General features: G+C 47.1%; 4 protein-coding genes across 4 annotated transcripts; 2 read left to right on the top strand and 2 right to left on the bottom strand.

The window, feature by feature from the left end:
• Positions 1-34: 34 nt before the first annotated feature.
• On the bottom strand, positions 35-953 carry LOC100820904 (probable histone H2A.5). Its single transcript, XM_003568956.4, has 2 exons — positions 651-953; positions 35-557 (listed from the first exon to the last, which is right to left on the bottom strand). Exons 1-2 carry the CDS (start codon positions 861-863, stop codon positions 291-293), a joined length of 480 nt encoding a protein of 159 aa, XP_003569004.1. The 5' UTR covers positions 864-953; the 3' UTR covers positions 35-290.
• Positions 954-2,735: 1,782 nt separating this feature from the next.
• LOC100846713 lies at positions 2,736-5,539 on the top strand. Its single transcript, XM_003568955.4, has 4 exons — positions 2,736-3,245; positions 3,555-3,924; positions 4,774-5,039; positions 5,114-5,539. The coding sequence occupies exons 2-4, from the start codon at positions 3,586-3,588 to the stop codon at positions 5,280-5,282; spliced, it is 774 nt and encodes a 257-aa protein (XP_003569003.1). The 5' UTR covers positions 2,736-3,245; positions 3,555-3,585; the 3' UTR covers positions 5,283-5,539.
• A 223-nt stretch (positions 5,540-5,762) lies between these two features.
• On the bottom strand, positions 5,763-8,089 carry LOC100846407 (actin-depolymerizing factor 7). Its single transcript, XM_003568954.4, has 3 exons — positions 7,930-8,089; positions 6,385-6,650; positions 5,763-6,294 (listed from the first exon to the last, which is right to left on the bottom strand). Exons 1-3 carry the CDS (start codon positions 7,930-7,932, stop codon positions 6,144-6,146), a joined length of 420 nt encoding a protein of 139 aa, XP_003569002.1. The 5' UTR covers positions 7,933-8,089; the 3' UTR covers positions 5,763-6,143.
• A 2,247-nt stretch (positions 8,090-10,336) lies between these two features.
• LOC106866184 lies at positions 10,337-11,812 on the top strand. The gene is made up of 4 exons (XM_024459851.1): positions 10,337-10,690; positions 10,790-10,909; positions 11,008-11,182; positions 11,361-11,812. The coding sequence occupies exons 3-4, from the start codon at positions 11,090-11,092 to the stop codon at positions 11,727-11,729; spliced, it is 462 nt and encodes a 153-aa protein (XP_024315619.1). The 5' UTR covers positions 10,337-10,690; positions 10,790-10,909; positions 11,008-11,089; the 3' UTR covers positions 11,730-11,812.
• Positions 11,813-14,716: the final 2,904 nt, after the last annotated feature.

Genomic DNA, 14,716 nt, shown 5'->3' with positions numbered 1-14,716 from the left:
CATGGAATGACATCAGATCTAAACAATTCTTTTCTTTAATCTTGGTGCATCAACTGTATTTCAAATCTGAACTTCAAAAAGACCCTTGAAACATCAGCACACGATGAGAAGTGCTGCAATTGCATATATCATAAAACAGGAAGCAAGCGGCTTCCTTTTGGCGATTAAATTGGAGGGCAAAGCACAAGAAGAGATCAAACCTCACTCACTCACTCACACACACACACGGGCCCTACAACTACAAATCAAAGAACTAAACTACATACAGGGAGACGATGAGATCAGATCTGCTACGCCTTGGCGGCGGCCTTCTTGGGCGACTTGCCGGCGGGCTTCTTGGGGGACTTGGCGGCCACCTTCTCGGTGCCGGCCTTCTCGGCCGCCTTCTTGGGCAGCAGCAGCGGGTTGATGTTGGGCAGCACGCCGCCGTGCGCGATGGTGACACCGCCCAGTAGCCTCCCGAGCTCCTCGTCGTTGCGGATCGCCAGCAGCACGTGGCGCGGGATGATCCTCGTCTTCTTGTTGTCCCTCGCCGCGTTCCCGGCAAGCTCGAGCACCTGCAGAGAAATCCGAAATCGTTAGTTGAGTTCATCGTTTGTCGACGGTATGCACAAATTGGAGGGAGCACAGAGGGGAGAAAGGGAGCTTGCCTCGGCGGCGAGGTACTCGAGGACGGCGGCGAGGTAGACGGGGGCGCCGGAGCCGACGCGCTGGGCGTAGCGGCCCTTCTTGAGGAACCGGCCGATGCGGCCGACGGGGAACTGGAGCCCGGCCTTGACGGACCGCGTCACGGACTTCTTCCTCGGCCCGCCGAGCTTCTTCCCGACGGCTCCCTTCTTCGCCTTGCCGCCGGCTCCGTCCATCTCCTTCTTCTGACCGTGAGAGGATTCGGGAATTGGAAGCGAGAGAGATTTGGTTCTGCTGCTGCTGGGAGGATTTGATTTGAATCTTGGAGATGCCGCGTCTGGATTTTTATATAGCTGCCCGGGCCATCCGCGGGGAAAGGTCGATCCGCGTGACGTTGGGTGCGCGCCGTTGGATGGAGAGCAGGTGGATGCTGGGGATTTTGTTGGGAGGGGCGATCCGTGGGACGAGGCTGTGGACCAATCAGGAGCGAGGGATTGGACGCGGGGTCGGGTGGTGGACCGGGTGGCCCTTGGCAAATGGGCAGGCGGGAAGCCCGTGTGAATCCGGCGCCTATTCACTTCCTTCCTCTCGTGGCTCTCAAATTGCATTCGGTGGACAGAAACAAGAAAAATATTGAAATGTGCTTGCATCTGGAGTGAAAAAAAAAATACTTCATCCATCCCGCATTAAGTGTCATTGTTCTAGTATAAAATTGTATTAAATCAGCAACACTTAACGTAGAACCCCGGAAGCAATACAATGCGAAGGACAAAAAAAAAACTATTGCACATCCCTCGCTCCTAGGGGGCGGCCCGAGCGAACACTAGCCGCCGCCACCCTCGTCGGGTCCCTCCCATTCCTCCCCTCGCCGTTGCCGGAGGATGCCGCCCGGGCTTCGGCGGCAGCGGGGTTGCTTCTCTTTGCGCCTCCCTTCGCGGCTTGGGGAGCGGCATGGTCTTGGCGGCCGCACGACGGGTTGCGGACGGCGCGGGCGGCTTCCCCTCCGGCAGTGCGTCTCCTCCTTGACGCGCAGTCCCAGGTGTACACATTTTTAACTCGCAAAAGATCATATCTGACAAAATTCCATGTGTACACATTTTCTAAGGGCCTGTTTGTTTGCCTGCAGGACGTTTGGCCCGCAACCTTGCCGCACACATGGGATTGTTTGCTTACCCTGCTCGCATCTGGCCTTTGCATCCGTGATGAGAAAAAACGGTCTCTCGTGGTGCATTAGAAAAACGGCCGCATCGGGCGTTTTTTAGATGCAACGGCTGCCTCTCCACCTTTCTCTCGCCTGTTTCGCCTTTGCTGCCCTGCCGACGCATCTCCGTCGCGTAGGGCGCAAGCTCTGCCGCCGCATCTCCACCGTGCGGGCCTTAAGCTCTGCCCCCGTCTCCCCACCGCCCCCGCCTCCGGCCCGTCGGACGCCCACCGTCTCGCGACCGCCGCTGCCACCTGCCTGTAGGAAGACTCCTCCTCAGGCCGGCTCGATGCGGCCGCGAGCTCTGCGTCCGTCTCCCAGCTGCCGCTGCCTCCGGCCCGTAGGACGCTGCAGAGGCCGATTTCTGGTCGATTTCTCCTGGCTGCAGCTCCCGTGTGCACGGAATACCAAACAATGGACTGCAATTTAGTTTTGCACCCCGGCTGCTGCATCTCCCGCTGCTGAATCCCGCATGCGATGCACCCAATGGCCGTGAGGGCAAACAAACACGCCCTAAGTGAATGATCCTGTTGAAACTTTTGAATTCAGTTTTTGCTTTTTCATGAGGACATCTTTTTTTTTTCCTCTTTTAGGGTGGGAGATACATTTCTTTTTGCTTTTTTTTAGCGAAGATTTCTTTTTGCTAAATTACCAAATTACCCCCCATAAGAAATATAAAAAACATGAAAAATTAGCCCGAGACATCTGGCCTACAAAATGTTTCACTCAGGATGGCCATGTCCTAAAAGCCTTGGCCTAACTCACAGCTCTATTTTGCGCAGGCCCAACTCACGTCCAACACCAAGGCCCATCGAGCCCACAAGGATCTCCCGGCTCAGAAGCCGACAAGTCAGCCATTACACGTGTCCCCTTATCCACACGGCTCCCATATATACTCCCCGTCGAAGCGTCTCGTCTCCATTCGCGTGAAGAAGAAGAAGAAAAAAATATCCCCAATCGGCCTCACCCACTACTGCGTCGTCGTCCTCCTCTCTCCCCTCAGATCTGCAACCCAAGCCTCTCCGCCGGCGGCGGATCCGCGATGTCTCCGACGGTGCGGGGGGCGGCCCCCCTGCTCCGCGACGACGCCCTCCTCCTGCCTTCCTCCTGCCACCGCTGCTGCTCCCACCGTCTCAGGCCTTGGTCTTGGCATCCCCATGCCCTTTCCTCCTCCTAGCGCGCCCCCGTCCTCGTCCTCCTTCTCCTCCCCTTTCGCTTAACCTCATTCCTTCGGCTCGCGTCCGTGTCCTTCTGTCTACAGCTTCTCGTTTTTCTGCTTCATCCTCGCGTCGTCTCCCTCTGCCCGTAGCTAGAGTTTGGTTTCGGTTCTGGTCGGGTTTCTGTGTTGTGCTTGCAAGGTCGTGTTGGATTTGGATCGGCTGCTCGCGCTCGTTGGGTCGCCGGCGTTGGGACTGTGGTATTACCGCCGAGCCCCCTCTCTTTTATCTCGCGAATTCTATCACCAAAATGATAACAGCACCTACTTGTATCAGTCTGCTGCTTGATTACTTTGTTTCACATCCATTTATGATGAAGGTTCCGTGCATGCTAAGCAAGCTACCCTTGATATTTATGTGGGAGCATATATAAATTTGATACATACTGCTGTTTCCTTTGTATATGTATGTATTCTGATGTATGAATGATCTGAGGAGGAAGCATAGAGCTTGTAGTTTTTCTAGTTTTATTGCACCAGACAGCTCACATGTTTATGGATGCACTGTAGATTGTTACTGTTCTCGCGAGCGAGTTGCTTGATGGATGGTCGTCCATGTGGTCTTGGGAGAGTGCCAGCAGTGGCATCTGAGGGCACCTCTTCCGTTGACAACACCAGCATCACGAACATTCGGCCAGAGAAGCAGCAGCCTACGCTGCTGGATGGAGCTTCTCCGCAGAGCGACAACGCCGATGGTTCGTTGCAGGCTGGAATGTGTGTGGATTTCTCCAACTCTGTTGGCTCAGGGGTGAACAAAGGCCTCCAGAAGTGCGCAACGTTTCCTTCTTCTACCGTTGAAACCGGACAGGAGGATCCGTGCTGTGACGCAGATGACACTCTGAAGGGTGCTCACACTTATCAGCGCTCTGTGTCCTTACCTGTGAGTATCTCCTGTGTTTATCTTTTACCGAAAACAAATCCAGTAATTTCTCTTAAATTTATTTCATTTTCCTGCAAAATATACTAAAAATGAACTTAGTGTTTGCTTTGTTGTTGTTAAGACCAAGCTTTTAAAATGTAGCAGCAGACCAGTTTCCAACAAGTGGCTAGTCGTGGTGGTTTCAAGCTTGTTCATTGTTTAATCATACACTGAATTACCCAAACAAATATCCTGTTTGCTGATCTGTGAACACTCAGCAGTGTTTTCATTGTGAAGGCTCAATGTATAGTGGCAGAAAAAAAAAATCCATACTAGCAGGAACCGGGCAGTGAGATTAATAAGAATTTGATCAATTTATTATTACGTGGAGATAATTGTCTGAGCTTATTAATAAATCATGCATTGATATTTGTTTTGGATATCAGGAAATGTGTAACCTGTTGCTTACCGCTTAACATTTTGTGAACTGCATGAGATATGATGCCTAGGTCTGTTCTTTGTGGTGCAGGGAAGAAACGACAAGCATGACACTACAAATCAAATCATACAACATTTACCTGCATAGATTGATGCACGCTTTCTTCAGTTGCACTATCATGTATCGTTAAACAACCGTGGCATGCTTCTCTAGGGCTATCCCTAGCCATGCATGCAGGGTTATATATAGTTGGCAATTTGGCATCATAAACGACAAAATTGCTTGTACATGTCTGTTGGCCTATTATCCACACCGTGTTGACCGATTGCCATTTACCTTCTGGAACCTCGTGGCAAGTTGGAAATGCTTTTGTTGCCATACGCACTACTTAATGATGAAACTAACTACTTTTCCTTTACTTGTCTCCACAGCCAACTGCGAAGCTCATCTCTGCTATGAAAGGAAGCCGCCGAAAGAATGGGATGTCAACACCAACTGAGAATCGCCACATCAAATGGGCGCCGGACGTGTATGACCCCCCTGTCACATCTGTGAGTCATTCTGTCAACAACAGTTACCAGCGACGGTCCAAGCCCCGTAAGAAGGACAAGAGCAAACAGAAACAGAAGCAGAAGGGCAGGTCCAAGAAGAAAACCCAGAGTGTCATCCAGAATCCAGCTGTCCTTCAGACTCATGGGTAAGATCGCTAGGGCTCCACTGCCGACAACTTCCTGCACAATTTTGTAGATTCCTGAACTGTTTGCTTGCCAGATTGGAGGATGTTGGCCCCTCCACTGGTGGGAAAGCTCCTGTAGACCTCGGCAAGCATGAGACCGAGATGTTGGACTATGGCATTGGCAGCCAAGAAGCCAATTGCGGAAGCAGCTTCCTTCGTGAGACGGTTGCTAAAATGCACTTCTCCACCGCTGAGGCTTCCTGAAACGCCCGCGGCAGACTTCAGATTCTGCAGACGCATCTTCGATATGTAAATATGTTGGCTGTACATAAATAAATCATGTGTGTTGTTATCACCATGTCTCTCCTGTTTTGTGGTGCTAGGGAACTTCTGTCCTGGTGTGGTTTGTAGCAATCACCATGATTTCTGGACTGTTTTTTGTATGTATGATCTGCTGGACAAAACAATCATCAATCTACTCTGTTCACCACAGTTGATTCCTTATCAAAGATTTACTGACTCTGGCCTTGGTAGTTCTCTATACGTAATTATATTTCTGATAATTCATCAGATTGATCTGCTGGGAGCAGCTCAGCGAATGTTTCAAACTAGTCCTGGCCAGAACATCAATATTCTCCCTGCTTCATCACAATCTGATGGATATTCACATGAAAAATGTTCCAAATCATTGCCATGAAAGCCATTTACCAACTTGGAACTTCTCCTTCCAGTGAGGTACAGTACTTAAATAGAGTACATGGCTACATTCAGAACAGGATCTTATCATTGCAATGTGTTGGGTAATTACTAATTAGCCTCTGTAACAGCAAGCCATAGACTTCAACAACAATTCTGAGGTGGGTTCGCAAAGAATCTACCAAAAAAGTTCTATGATGAAAATGCAACTGATCTTAGCATGGATAAGAGGACAACAAATATCCATGAACCAACAAACAGAAAGGATAGATTTGTTTGTTGCACGAGTCACAGCTTACATCTTCCTTAGGTAGTACACATGGCAACTCATCACCGCATCATGGCAACAACTCATAACCAGCCTCAGCAAGCGCTAAATCATCACCAGAGGCTCATACTTAAGTAGCAACAGCAGCACAGCCATGCCTCTCAGTTTGCACGGCCTTGGATAACATCAAAGCCAACCTCGTCTGGATCTGTCGCCTGCAGCTCCACCTGGATGCCATCGAGCTCCCTCTTGAACCTTTCCTTGGAGCTCGCGTAGATCATCTTGCTTCTCACGCGTGCTGTATCAGGAGACCTTCATCGACATTCAAAGCGATTCAGGTGCTAAGGAATTGTAGCATAGCGAATAGCAGTGGAGCAGAGAACAAATGGAGAAAGTACTCACCATGCAACAAAGAATATCTTGCTCTTCTGGCAGTTCTCCTCGGTAACAAAGTCATAGTCGAATATTGCGTATCTGCATTCATTGGCAGGGAGGCTAGAAGCGAAATCTTCATAGTTCAGGGCGGGCTCACCGACCTTCTCCACGACAACCATCTTCTTCTTCTCATCTATCTTGTAAATGATGAAGCGGTGGGTTCTCTTCGCCTTCAGCTCAAGGAACTTGAGCTTGCATTCGTCGTCCACAGCCATGCCTGATGCTGCATTTGCCTACAGTAAAAGTGAAGGACAGTCAGGCCCAATAATACATAATAGACACTTTCTATAATTCTGATGATTGTAACTGTATTTCAACAAGAATGTTGGTGAGCACAATTGATTAACAACAGGTGATGATGCTGCGACACCAGAACTGTGATAAGCCTTTTAAAGAGTGTAAGAGTAGCTGTAGTTGGTTGCCTATAACTATCATCTAGACCAGACCGATTCATTGCAAATGCCTGGCAGGATAGTGGCCGTTGAACAAAGAGAATTCCACAAAATTCAGTGGATCTGAAGCTCAGCTGGCCGAACGTCCACACAAAACAAGCTAATAAGGCAGTTTGCAGGTCCACATCCAACAATGATAATGGTTACAGATAGCAAGTGACTGAGGACCAAAATCACACTGATGGTCATATATACAAAAACAACGCAATGCAAAATGAGTGCATCTTTCTCTGGCATACCCTCTCCATGCCTTGTACCATATCGGGGGGCTATCGGCGGCAAGTTGTTACATGCTGTCATTCCTTTTACGGGAGGTAATAACAAGCACTGACACGTTGACACTGAATTGTTGAGTTGTGGACCGACACGCCATTCACATATCACAATTTCATAAGAGATCCAGTTGCAAACTTTCCATACCTCATCACTGGACAAAACACAGTACCAACAAAATGGAACCAATAAAGTGCATGAATCCTCCAACGAACTCTACAGGGTTGGCCAACACATATATACTTGAGGTTTCCTGATCCTGACAGCGCCAAGGGGTCACCAAGTACACTAACCATCTACACAGTACACACAAATTAAAGAGCCAATCGAAAGGCTAGCATTGGCCTACCAGGAACACTAATGAATCCAACCAAGGCGAAACTGAAGGCTACCAACTCCTAAGACCTGTTCATCGCGTAGGACACAAAATCAAATGCTAAATCACGCGCATTCGTTAGGGATCTTACTACTTGTCAGGGAACCCAAAAAAAATAAAAAATCGCCAGCACAACTAGTGGTATTACTACTTGGGCCCTGGGGTGATTTCTCTGAACTCTACACTGGTTAAAAAGATCGCCGCAAGAGCACTGGCGAGTGGCGATACATTTGATCAGAGCACCAAATAAAAAAAATCTGGAGCGGGCGACGAACAGACAGATATAGATAGACACTGTAGTAAACAAACAGCACTACACACAAGAGCAGGATTAACCATGAACTAATGAACAGTTCCCGGAAAAAAACTAAGAATAACAGGCAGATAGATCGATCGATCGACAGACAGTACCATTTCGCCGGCCCTGGAGACGATCGCCTGTGCAGGGGGAGGGGTGGGAGACGGATTAATTTGGTGGCTTCCTCCTCTGTGGTTCGGCTGCGGCGGCTGGTGCTTGCTTGGGTGGTGGGAGGAGGAGGCCCAGGCGGTGTGGTGGTATTTGTGTGCGAGAGTCGCGTGGGATGGACGCGCGCATCTTTTTTTTCTTCTAGTCCTTCTCGCGCCATTTTCTTTTCTCTTTTTCCGGTGGCGGGCACCGACCGACCTTGGCCCCACGTGTCAGAGATATTCTCTTGCGCTTGGTCCTCGTGCACCGCCGCCCACACGAGCCACCAGTGCTTCTGCCAGGTGGGCCTTTTTCTAGATGGCACAAAGCGGCGTCCGTCTGGGTGGGGCCGTATTTCCATCCCGTCGCATATTTACGGGCCATTATTTTCCTTTTGTGAGAGGAATTTACGGACCATTCTTCTTTTTAAGAAAATTTACGGGCCATTGGGTGAGAACATTTTTCAACAAGACTAAGACTAGATCAGACCTCTCGGGTTGAGCTTTAAAGGACCCGATCAAACAATAACGCGTGGCTGTGCCACCTCAGTATTTGCACTTCCCTTCGTATCCACATATTTGTAATTCTCTCTCTTAGTTAATTAGGCAAGGCATTATTAAAAGAAATATATTAAATGAAGGAGTGAACATGTGTGTGGCTGTGAAAGGGGGGACATATACTTGGGGTGGCACCGTGTGGTTTGGCGATCAAACAATCTCAATTCTCAAGCCCAAGCCTGCCATCCTGACCGACCCAACGACACGTACTCGAGACTAGGCGTTGTCCTTGGTTCTCGACCTGAACGTGTCAACTATCAAGGAACTTTAGGCTGACAGCAACCCTGTAAAATGTAGTCTAAACTTTTTCTTCCGTTCAAAAAAACTTTAGGCTACATTTTACAGGTTGCTATTTTATGGCGTCTTTGTTAGGAAAATTTATAAGAAGAGGAGGTTGTCCTCTAATGCTCTTCAGTGTCCTTTCAATATGAGAAGAGAGAAATCGTATGTCGACCTCGTAGCTTGGCAAATTGGCAGTCTCTCGCCTTTCTCTAGGTGCTGGAGAAGGGGGACATGAGTTGCATCCTCTTTAATTCATACTCACTCCCTCTGATCCTAAATTTTTGACTTAAATTTGTCCAAATATGAATGTATCTATTCTTAAAAAGCGTCTAGATACATGTAATAATTCGACAATAATTTAGGATCGGAGGGAGTACGTTGGATCAATGAAGTTTGTCTCCCGCTAATGTTTTTAATTAAAATAACGAATAATAATGATTTAGCAATGTTTTGTATAAAAATGCCATTCCCCTATTATTATTTTTTTAAACGACTCTTGGGTTGAAAGTGAAGCTCAAACGTTGTTGGGCTTTGGGATGGGTCGAGTTGTCCATGTCCAGTGCCAGTGTTCAATACTTCAGGTCGAAGAGCGGAGGAAAAATATAGAATTAGAAAATTCCTTTCGGATTCCCCTTTTCAAGGAAAACAAAACAAGAGTGTTTTGTACCGTAATAACATTAGAATTCTTTTTATACGTGGTTTGACTTAATTTGATCAAGCTTAGTAAGATTCTTGTGTTTTCTAGGTTCTTGGGAATTAAACAACCAAATCTACAGGTTTGTGTATTTTATTTTGTATATGCATTTATTTATGTCACATTTCCATATTTTAGTGTTATTTCTATTCTGAAGACAACCACGATGTGAGGTAGACCGGGATAGGTTAGAAGGGGCTCACGAAATAATAATATGTTCCATGAGTTGCAAGCCATGCTTTTTGGTAAGGGTGAAAGTGGTTAGGATAATTACCAACCGAATCCGATGGTATAGGATACGAGAAGAGAAATAACTATTTGGTCGAGCGTAATCTGGCAGATACCAGATTATCCGAAATTATGATAAGATAACCCGCCACTAATAAGTCGGATATTATCCGTTTTTATTTCTGCAACTATGTTTGAACTTCCGATGTGTATACAATTATCGACGCTTGCACTTCGAGTGTATAATTCTATTTCTGCAACTATGTTTGAACTTCCGAGCTGCGGAGAGCGATGGAGCTCCGACGATCGCTCGCTATAGTTGAGCGGCAGCAGGCTTGAATTTGACCTTACATGTGGGCCCGATAATACGTTGTCAAATGACTTAATCTGGCAGATTTGGATTTTTTTTTGAAAACACTTACCCCAAAACTATTTGAAATCCTAAGTACAGATGGCAATGGTTTATTTGAAACTTGGCTTGCCGGGGCATTCTCGTGCTTTTAATAATCCTTCCCCGGTCCCACTTGGAAACCGTTTGGGAAGCGTCTTCTCCAACGGTCTACTTCCCTGTCTCTTCTCCAAAGCCTTCTTCCCCCCTTTTCTCCCTGTGCCCGACCTCAACGCTCTGGACAAGAACATGGCCACTGAAACCCATCCCAAAAATTTCGCCGCACTCACGCCATGGCTTACGTCTCTACGCCACAAGAAGAAGGAGGCGCGGCGGAAGAACACGGCTCGAGATTATGGGCCCACGAGACGAAAGCTCCACGACCCGCGAGCTCGCCCGCGCCGCGCCGGCCTTCGAAACCGGCTCGAGCCGTGGCCTGGACCCACTCCACCGCAGCACGCGGCTCCCCGAGCCGTAGGTGCCTCCCGGCCATCGGCTCGCCGCGGCTATAAAACCCCCCCTCGAGACCTCTTTCGCCGGCGAAGAAGACCACTTGGCGACGGCTCCTCCCGTAACAGGTAACCGTTTTTCCTGATTCTCTCTCTCTCTCTCTTTCTCTCTCTCCCCTCCTTCGGATTCCGAAGCAGTTCCTGATCCTTTTCTTTTTTCCGCGCTAGGTCTTCTTCCCCCCACAGCAATCGGCCGGCGATTCCCCGCCGCTAGCCGGAGCAATCGCCGGCGAGTTCCTGCCCGCAGCCAGTCCACCGGCGAGGAACATCTGATCGTACCGTTTCCAGGTAGCCTCCTCTCTCTCTCTCTCTCTCTCTGTCTGTCTGTCTCTCTCTCCTGTCTGCTGATGCAGCATTTCATCCTCTTCTTCTTCTTCCTTTGGCAGCGATCACCGAGTCCCCCACACGCGAGCGGCAGCAATCGTCGGCGAACTCCTGATCGCACCCAATCAGCCGGCGGAAGTAGACATGGAACCCCCCAACTACGTGCTCATCCGCCAGCCGCGGTGGCGCAAGACGAGGCGTCGCCCCCTCACTGACCGGGAGCGCGGAATCGATGTGGTATGCATTTCGCCTTCCCCTCCCTCCTCTCCCTCTCTGTTTCTCTCTTCTTGCCCGCCTTTCATCCGACTTTGACATCAGGCAGTTGTTTGTAGTAGCATCTAAATCATCCGCAGTTACACCTGAGTCAGGTCTATCACCTAAGTCTCATTCATATTTATTCATATTTTCTACCTAGGTGTGCCGCGATGGCCTCTTTGCGCTGCCCATGGAGGCCAATGCAGCTGACTCCTTTGTGTTAGCCCTGAACAAGTTGGCTCTATGCCTATACAACAATGTTGCCGATATGAAGATGGCCAAACGGAGCTGTGAAATTGAACTAGAAGATGCGGATGGTGAATGTCTGCGACTCATGAGGCTGGTAGTCGTCCAGATGAACAAGAGGCTCCGCCGCCTCCGCCGTCTGGCATACAAGGTCCGCCAATGTGTGCTGGGCATCGAGGGTGCAAAACCCTTGAATGAGCCAAAATGCTGGGACGGTGAACGAGGGTTCCAATGGATTTGCACCTCCGAGAACCGAGATAATTTGGATACTTGTGATGCATGAGCCAGAGATAACCTATCATTTCCACTGTGTTGTCATGACTTGTACTTCTAGATCTTACGTGGATTCATGATAGGCTACTTGTATGATTGTGTAGCAGTGAGTGAACTTCTGAATTTTATAGGCTGCTAGATTAGGGATGGCGCCCGCAAGGTACGGGTATGGGTGGAGCGATCTCATACCTTTACCTGTTTTTTATGAGCTTACCCGTTACCCGTACCCATACCCAGCAACGGGTACAACTTTTTCCTGTGCCCGTCACCCGTCAGGGTAAACGGGTACCCACGGGTAAAAATACCCATAATAAGATTTGATCAACAACAACACGTTCCTTAGAAAACGGCATCATATTTCTCAAAACCGCAACAATATTAATCATAAACGATACTACATTAGCACATTATAAACAACAACACATAAAAAGATGATATATTGTTAAAAACGACAACACATAATGCTAAAAGCTGCAACACATTGCGAGTCTCTCTTTTCTGCCAAGATCGCACCCGTTTGTGAGTTTATTATATGGGTAAACGGGTACATGGTATGGGTCTCATACCCGTACCCGTTCTACCCGATGGGCATAAAGTTTTTCCCATTTACGTACCCACGGGTTAAATTTTTGACCCAAACCCGTACCTTAATGAGGATTTACCCGCCGGGTACGCGGGTAATGGGTACCCATTGCCTTCCCTATGCTAGATGTTCATATTGACTGTCTGTTACTTGTTCTCTTTGCTTGGAATTGAAAGAATGAAAGTTGGGTACTGTTTTAGATGTCCATGTGCTTAGCTAAAAACCAGTCGATGTGTGGCGGCGTTGGTGTTGTGAGTGTGCAGCTTGCGACGTGTAAGGGCTGCGTGCTGAGAGAGAGGGATCTGGGTTGTGCTTCGCCTTCTGATGGCTACATTCAGACCAAACCTCCTGAAACTGGTTGGCTTCAGGTACCAAATTGATTCTTTCCTGCTAATTTGTCTGCTGCTAGCATTGCATCCTGGATTTACTGGTACAAACATCGGTTGGCTGCATTTGAACTTCTGGATGCATCTGGGTGATATCTGCATTTGAACTCTTATTAGATTAATGACTTCTATCATACTGTAATTGAGTGAGGACTTATGCTTGTCTCAAATCTGTAGGGTAATTACTGCATTCATCGGTTTGCCATTCTGCTTTTAGGGGTAATCTAGAATGTAAATTTCTGACTGATTGTTAGCTAGGATAAAATTTAGGTGGTACAAACATCGGTTGCCTGCATTAGGACTTCTGGATGCATCTGGTGATACCTGACAAATGTGTGCAATTGCATCGACGGCAAGTAGACAGCAGGTGGTATGTTTGCATGTCACATGCATTTTTTAGCATTCAATTTAAATCACAAATAAACAGTTTCAGGAATGCTTGTTAGCGCCTAGGCAACTGTCTTTTTTTATTAAAAGCGGTTGATTTCCTAGGCCCGCGTATTCATGCCTAGATCTATGCTGATAATGACAGGCTGCATTTCCAACCTGCTGGTTCAGTCCTAAGTCTGTGAGTCCTCTACTCTTTCCTTTAAATGGCTCTAGACTACCTGGCCTCCCAGAGCTACCTTTAAATGTTTTAGTGTACACCTTGTCAGCTATGACCAATTGAGCATGTCGTGCTTAAGAGAGGACAATCTGCTTCTTTCGGAATTGGAATACAAGATTGCTTCTGCAATGCTTTTAGTTCGGTTCTTTGTATCCATTCTCTTAATTTGCTTATTAGTGGTTCTATGCTTCCATTCTCTTATTTTGCTCATTTATTCCATCTTCTTCTATATCCTTGCTTCTGTTCAGTCCTGACTATTGAGATGCTTAGGCTATTCTTATAGAGTATAGACCTCTACAATTTATTCAGAATTGAGTTTTGTATTTTCTTTCACTTTCAGGAAGTGTATAATTGGTTTTCTGTGTACTCAATTTTCATAATTATCCAGACATTTTTGTAGTTGGAAGATATGGTTATATGAATGCTGCTAAGAGGTGTGGCCAGTTAGCTTCATAACTAATTTATGATTCCAATCCACAGCAAATTCAATGTCTGCATCTGTATCTTTGCTAGAATTCTGTAGTATCTTGTTGGTCTCAGTGTGGTGTTAGGTGTTAGGAATGATGATATACTGATCGTACTCGTACAGTTATTCGTTATAAGTATTAATTGCGGCAATATGTATGATAAAGTTGTGACTTGGTGATTCTGAGTGACAAACTTGATTTTGTGGCATCGACTGGTTCATGGATATCAGGGGATTAAACAATCCAAGTCCTTTGTTGTTGTTTTTGTGAACAGAAAGTCCTTTGTTGTTGTGTTGACCCCATAACCTGTTTGTTTTTCCATTGATCAAAACTTCTTTTTGCCGGTCTGCGGTTTAATGATATGCACTTTTGGGTGCTGAGATTAGAAACAAACAAGCTATCTCATATGGAAGGCACACAGATAGCATTATAATTTTAGAATATTCAGATCAATTCACAGTTGAGTTGTTCATGTGCATTTACTTTATTTTCCGTATTAGGATGTTTTTTTTTAAGAATGTTCCTATTAGGATCTCACCTGCCTGTAGAGAGTGGAGTTTCAAATGATATTCTGATAGTGTTCATGCCACCTGGCCTCTTTTGAAGCTGTTTATAAATGAAGAGCTCCTTACTTGATCTTGCACACACTTTATTGTTAAATAGAAGAAGAAAATTAAGGCAATCATGGTTGTTTTGGGCCTGCAATTAATCATGTCTGTTTCTCTGCTCTAGTTCTTTTTCTCGAACTTCCCAGCTCTATTTCATAGGCCAGGTTTTCTCTATGTTTTTTTTGCGAGGTACGTATGCATACCTAACTGCAAGCTATAGCCTTCTGATGGTTAATCTTTGTTTTGTTGGCACATTAATTTCCATGTCTTTGCCTAACTTACTAGTGCTTTCTTTGTGCAGGGAGAGATCTATCTTAGCGTCCTTGACTAACCCCCTGACCGAGTG

Source organism: Brachypodium distachyon, chromosome 2 (assembly GCF_000005505.3).
Source record: "Brachypodium distachyon strain Bd21 chromosome 2, Brachypodium_distachyon_v3.0, whole genome shotgun sequence".
NCBI lineage: Eukaryota > Viridiplantae > Streptophyta > Magnoliopsida > Poales > Poaceae > Brachypodium > Brachypodium distachyon.
The sequence above is the reverse complement of the archived record's forward strand: the minus strand, read 5'-3'. Positions and strand labels throughout refer to the sequence as shown.

Bases quoted from the DNA above. Each gene is read 5' to 3' on its own strand.
- LOC100820904 (XM_003568956.4), bottom strand. From the start codon at position 863: ATGGACGGAGCCGGCGGCAAGGCGAAGAAGGGAGCCGTCGGGAAGAAG. The intron at 558-650 runs GCAAGCTCCCTT...ATTTCTCTGCAG, and splicing joins TCGAGTACCTCGCCGCCGAG to GTGCTCGAGCTTGCCGGGAA.
- LOC106866184 (XM_024459851.1), top strand. From the start codon at position 11,090: ATGGAACCCCCCAACTACGTGCTCATCCGCCAGCCGCGGTGGCGCAAG. The intron at 11,183-11,360 runs GTATGCATTTCG...TTTTCTACCTAG, and splicing joins GGGAGCGCGGAATCGATGTG to GTGTGCCGCGATGGCCTCTT.
- LOC100846407 (XM_003568954.4), bottom strand. The intron at 6,295-6,384 runs GTGAGTACTTTC...ATGTCGATGAAG, and splicing joins AAGATATTCTTTGTTGCATG to GTCTCCTGATACAGCACGCG.
- LOC100846713 (XM_003568955.4), top strand. From the start codon at position 3,586: ATGGATGGTCGTCCATGTGGTCTTGGGAGAGTGCCAGCAGTGGCATCT. The intron at 3,925-4,773 runs GTGAGTATCTCC...TTGTCTCCACAG, and splicing joins AGCGCTCTGTGTCCTTACCT to CCAACTGCGAAGCTCATCTC. The intron at 5,040-5,113 runs GTAAGATCGCTA...TTTGCTTGCCAG, and splicing joins GCTGTCCTTCAGACTCATGG to ATTGGAGGATGTTGGCCCCT.